Below are 6,023 nucleotides of genomic sequence, written 5' to 3' on the forward strand. Positions count from 1 at the left end.
TTATGATTCGTTTAACCTTACTGATGTAGGCAATTTGGGGGAGAAAGGGTTGATTGATTGGGTTTGAGTGAGTTCGCGTGGACGAACTGTCTACATATCAAGTTCTTTCTACTGGGGGGGGGAGACTTGAATCAGGTCAGACATAGTTCCTCATCCTCTTTATATAGGCAAGGTGCCCGCGCCTCCCGCTCTCCTGCGTCAGGTCCGATCCAGGTCTTCAGGTCACTTGCGAGCCATGATGGCGAGTTAAGGGCATTTACTGTGATGTGTACCTGAAGCTTTGGTCTTGATGGTAGTCATAAAACCATATGTTACTAGCTGTTGTGAGATGGGGAGGTGAGCACTTAAGAGATCGCTTCTAAACGAGGTCGTCTACTCTACTCGAGTCACTTTGAAGCGAACTGACGGGATGAGTACATGAGATCGGTTGGTGGTGATATCGCTTTTGGCGCGAGTTGCATGGGACGTTGGCCTAAGTCGAGTTACTATGAAGCGAACTCTGAGGATGAGGATATGAGGTTGGTTGTTAATTTTATTGTACTGGACACGTGTTTGATATCCATTGGATGTGGATATTACTCCCTCACACTAGCCATGGCTAAGGAGGGGCACCTTTTCCAATTTGTATCCTGAAACTGATTTTTGTACCTAAACAGGTTTTAAGTTTATGATCAGTATGAGGTTAGCGAAAAAAAAAAAAACACTTGTGAAATCAATTAAAACAATCAAGAAATTGGTCCAGAGGACCAATTTTGAGCCAAAATCACGGTAGAGGACAACCTATTTTAGAAACCACTCACAAAACCAAATTCCCTATTTTAATCACTTACGGACCCAGTCCTTTAATTAAAATAACCCTTAAGGACAAAATAAGTTGGCCCGGTTTTTAATTTTTAATTTTATTTTCCCTTTTACCCTTATGTGAATAAAACAAAACTACGAGAGAGAAAACCCAAAAGGCCAAAACTCCTTCTTCTCCAACCAACCAGACTCTTTTTAGACGATAATAACACTTCCTTGCGAAGAATAACCCTTTTTATACGATAATATCAATGGCTAATTATCAAACAAAGCTAGAGATGGCGGCACCAAACTAATTATCAAACAAAATAGTGTTCATAGCTCCAATAGGTATGAACACTCATTGTTCATAGCTAATATTCATAATTGGGGGTATGAACAATCAATGTTCATAGCTAATGTGAATAACTTATTCAAATTTGGGTAAAAGTGATATCCAAAGGTGATGGTGGTTCGATTCCACCAAGATCCTCTAAAATTTTAATGTTAATCAAACAATGATTATTCATTTTTTATTGTTAAACACGTATTGTTCATACCTACTTTAAGTATGAACACGTATTGTTCATATCTGTTTTGGAAATAAACATTTATTGTTTATATCTACTTTGGGTTCATGTTTTTTTGTTGGTATGAACACGTATTTTTCATATCTATTTTGGGTATGAATAATCAATGTTCATATATGTTTTGGATATGAACATTTATTGTTCATATATGTTTTGGGTATGAATCGAACAATCAATATTCATATATGTTTTGGGTTCATGTTTTTTTTAAATAGGTTTGAACAATCAATGTTCATATATGTTTTGGGTATGAACATTTCTTGTTCATATATGTTTTGAGTATGAACAATCAATGTTCATGTCTGTTTTAGGTATGAACATTTATTGTTCATATATGTTTTGGGTATGAACAATCAATGTTCATATCTTCATTTTTTTTGTATAAACCGCGTGTTCACATTTATTGTTCATATATGTTTTGTTCATTTATTGTATTGTTTTGTTCATAGCTAATGTTCATAATTTGGGGTATAAACAATTATTGTTCATATCTATTTTGGGTTCATGTTTTCATAGCCACAATCAATGTTCATAGCTGATGTTCATAATTTGGGGTATAAACAATTATTGTTCATATCTATTTTGGGTTCATGTTTTCATAGCCACAATCAATGTTCATAGCTGATGTTCAGCATGGGTAGGTATGAACAATCAATGTTCATAATTGGATCAATGTTCATACATGGATAGGTATGAACAATGCTTGTTCATAGCTCAAATAGGTATGAACACTCATTGTTCATAGCTAATGTTCATAATTGGGATTGTTCATACATATTGTGGGTATGAACAATCAATGTTCATATTAATGTTCATATATATGTATGAACAATGCTTGTTCATAGCTCAAATAGGTATGAACACTCATTGTTCATAGCTAATGTTCATAATTGGGGGTATGAACAATCAATGTTCATAGCTATTGTTCATACATGGATAGGTATGAACAATGATTGTGGGTATGAACAATCAATGTTCATAACCGGGTTGTTTCAGTTGGGTCGGGCCGTTTATTTTTTTTCTTCAGGGGTATACTTGACCTTTCATCTACCCGAGCCGTTCTTATTTCGCGTCAAGGGTAGACTTGAACTTTCATCCACGCGGTCCTTGTGAGTGATTACAAAAATAACGTGTCCTCTAGAGTTTCTCTTTCGGCCCATTTGTCCTCTAGAGTCGCTCCCTGTTAAAACAAGTATGAAACTACTAGGTTACTGCCTTAGGCCCATAAACCAATTGTATAGGCCCAAACCGAACGGGCTTAGGCCCATATAAGAGTTACAACGAGTAGGCCCATATAAGAGTTACAACGAGTCAACTCGCTATGACAACTGAGTCCCCCCCATTGTCGAGAGCTTCTTCTTTGATTTCTTGTTGGATTTTGCAATGGCGGATAACTTGTTTCTAGGATTACCACCACCTTCTTCTTCATCCATAATTCCAGAACAACCTTCAAAATCCACAACTAATAAACAATCCACTCCACCTCCCGCTCCAATTCTTAAAAGCGCTCTTAAACGAAAACAACCTCCAGTATCACAAACCGAAGGTAAACATAATCTTTAATCTTTTAATTATAATATTCGCATTGTTATGAGTTTAGTAATTGCTACGTGATGCTACAAGTTTAGTTATATGCCATTTGGAGTATAGGGTTTTTGTAATTGCTGTATGACATGTGTCCATGTAACATAGCTAATTTGTAAAGTTAAAATTTTTTGTTGTTGTTGTTGTTTTCAGAGGCAGCATCTACATCGCAAAAGGGGGTAAAGTTCAAAACAACAGTTGAAGCATCCGAAACACAAGTGATTGAAGCGATGCAGAAGATTGCATCACACATTAAGAATCCCGCAAAGTTCAGCAAAGCATCAAAGCTTGCTGTGCAACTGATTCAGGCAGGCAGTGTTAAGCCAGGAACAGTTGGTTACTTCTTTGATATACTGGAGGCTGCAATGTCTTCGGCCACAGCTTGTACACAGCCTTCACTAAGAACAGATTATCATGCTCTATTCACAGTCGCCCAAGATGTCACTGAGGTATGGCTTCAGAACTATGTATACATTTTTGACATTTCTTTGCAGAATTATAAATGTTTGATAGGACCTCTCCTACTTTTTTTTTTTTTTTTTTTTTTTTGTACTTCAGTAGGAAGCAGAAAAACCACTTAACTACGTGGAGGATTAGGGCTGTGGTGGGAAATGATCTATATACAGATGATAGCTTTGTGGTATGTGTATTCCAACTTACTTTCGTTTTGATTGGTACGGCTTTGGGGATGAGTAGTGTTTGTTATCTGTGTCATTTTTTCCTTTCTTCGAAGGTCCATGTCAATTTTAAATGTTTTTCATGCCTTTCTTTAAGTTAATAGTGTAAAAAAAAATTGCTTTTAGTTACTATGTTCTCTTGAATGGCTGTGACCGCTGATGTCTCTTCATTTGTGTTTGGTGTGACATGAACATCTTCTAGTTTTCAAAAGCAGCTGGACAGATCAAAGAAATCATCTCTAGTCTTCCAGTTGCCACCAAGTTTGATGACGTGGAGGAGGCTGAGATCTTGAAAGATGAGAATGCAGTGGCATCTGCAGATGGTCAGGGTCATAATCAGGAAAATGTGCCTTCGGCTGGTTCAGCTCAGTCAAACGAGAAAGCAGAGCTTGATCCTTTTGGGCTAGATGCTCTACTTTCAGGCACATCAAAGAAAGACGAAAGATCAATAGAGAAAAAGGAATCATTTGGACTGAGCAGAAAGGCAGAAGAAGAAGAGTCCAAGAGATTTCTCAGGTCAAAGAGGGAAGCTTTAATTCTCTGTTTAGATATCACAGCCCGACGTTACAGAATTCCATGGTTAGATTTTTTGTCGAATCCCTTCACACCACTTACGAGTTTTGTGATATCTTTTACTATTTCATGGTATTTTATACCTTTATTTCTTCCCATTTTTTTTTTAATATATCTTATTTATTTTATTCAGGTGCCAAACTGTCATAGATATCTTGGTGAAGCATGCTTTTGATAACATAGACAGGTTCACCACTCAACAGAGATGTGCCATTGAGAAACTTTGGGCGTCTATACATGAACAGCAAACTCGTAGGAGAAATGGGAAATCTGTAACGGGTAAACTTGACATGAATGGCTTTGAATGGCTTCAGCAAAAGTATGCCAGCGAAAAGATCAGCATTAGAAATTCAGTTGGAGGTGCTTCCCGTCGTGCAGAACAATGGCTTGGTTGATTACTATTATATTTTTATTTTTTTTCTTTTGTAAGTGTTGTATGGTAACTGTTGTCATAATGACTAGTTGAAAATTAGAGAAATTTCAAGTTCCTAGGCATCTATTTGGTTCTCAACAAACTACTTCAGTCTTGTGGGGAATCATTTAGAACATCACCTTAACTGACAAATAATTTACAATTACTATTGAAGAAACCTTGTAAAGAAACAGAAAAAAGAAAATGCTACCAAAAGTCTCTGGAAGAACAAAACCCTTCACAGAAATGGTGGGAGTGGTTATGATCCCTGACAATTATTACTCTTCCGAAGATCTTCGATAGAAGCTTTCTTGCAGAGTGGCAGTCATCACAAACTCGGAGGTTTTTGACAATACGTATTGGAGTGCTTGGAGCCGTACTTATGAGTCCGGAGGCAATTGCTAATCTCTCACTGTGATATGTAAGTGCAATTTCCTTTTCTTTGTCGTCAACATTTAGCATTTCAGATGTTTCTTTTGTGCATGGGTGAGATCGGCCTCCCATAATGAACTCGTGTAATGAGCCATTCACTTCAATTGAGCTAATATCTGGTGCCTTCTTTATTCCTGTATCCTTCATAGTTTTACTCACACCTGCATTCACTATCAAAAATAAAAAATTCACACCTGCACATCATTCATCTATGTGCAGCTGCATATATGCTTGACATCATTGCATTATAACGACAGTTGTGGTGCTCCATCTCAAGAAGCTGCTTTGCTGCTACTTCCCCCAATCTCAAATATTTGTGAAGCTTGCAGACAGCGAGAAACCACACCCCCCCCAGGGCATTGTTCTGATCATCTCATGTGCCATATCAATCAGGCCAGCTCGACCAAGAAGATCCACCATACATCCGTAGTGTTCAACCTTTGGTACCATACCAAACTCACGTTCCATTCGACCAAAAGTGTCTGTCCCTCTGTCACCAACTGGAAGAAGAGTTCTAGGGCTTCCTCACCACAACCATGCATTGCTAATCCACACGTACAACATAGCATTCCACATGCAAATGTTTCTAACATGAGATTTGTTGAAAATCCATCTTGCTCATACTATGTCAGCACACTTTGCATGCATGTCTACCAATAGTTTTCGATATATATCGTTTGACTTCATTTGATTTTTAACTGATTTATTAATATCTCCAATATTTCCCGATATATATATTTTGACTAGTAACGAAAACGATTAATATCCTCGATATATATCAGAATTTGGTCCTCCGAAATATCGCCCACATGGATATTTTCGTCCTTGGTCCTTGCAATAATATGTGACAGGGACACAGGGTACACGATTTATAAAGTCCCGTGAATTGTTTGGCAGCTAAAAAAATAAAAAGGTACTTGTTATCACGGACCCCATTGTGTTAGTGCGGACTCCCCAAAACTAAAAGCACTTATT

The 6,023-nt window shown here is 37.5% G+C and overlaps 1 protein-coding gene across 1 annotated transcript; it reads left to right on the top strand.

The window, feature by feature from the left end:
• Window positions 1-2,682: 2,682 nt before the first annotated feature.
• Window positions 2,683-5,179, top strand: LOC147505737 (uncharacterized). The gene is made up of 5 exons (XM_086558202.1): window positions 2,683-2,916; window positions 3,108-3,402; window positions 3,504-3,594; window positions 3,834-4,210; window positions 4,338-5,179. The coding sequence occupies exons 1-5, from the start codon at window positions 2,754-2,756 to the stop codon at window positions 4,597-4,599; spliced, it is 1,188 nt and encodes a 395-aa protein (XP_086414328.1). The 5' UTR covers window positions 2,683-2,753; the 3' UTR covers window positions 4,600-5,179.
• Window positions 5,180-6,023: the final 844 nt, after the last annotated feature.

This window comes from Coptis chinensis, chromosome 4 (genome assembly GCF_015680905.1).
Source record: "Coptis chinensis isolate HL-2020 chromosome 4, ASM1568090v1, whole genome shotgun sequence".
Classification (NCBI taxonomy): Eukaryota; Viridiplantae; Streptophyta; class Magnoliopsida; order Ranunculales; family Ranunculaceae; genus Coptis; species Coptis chinensis.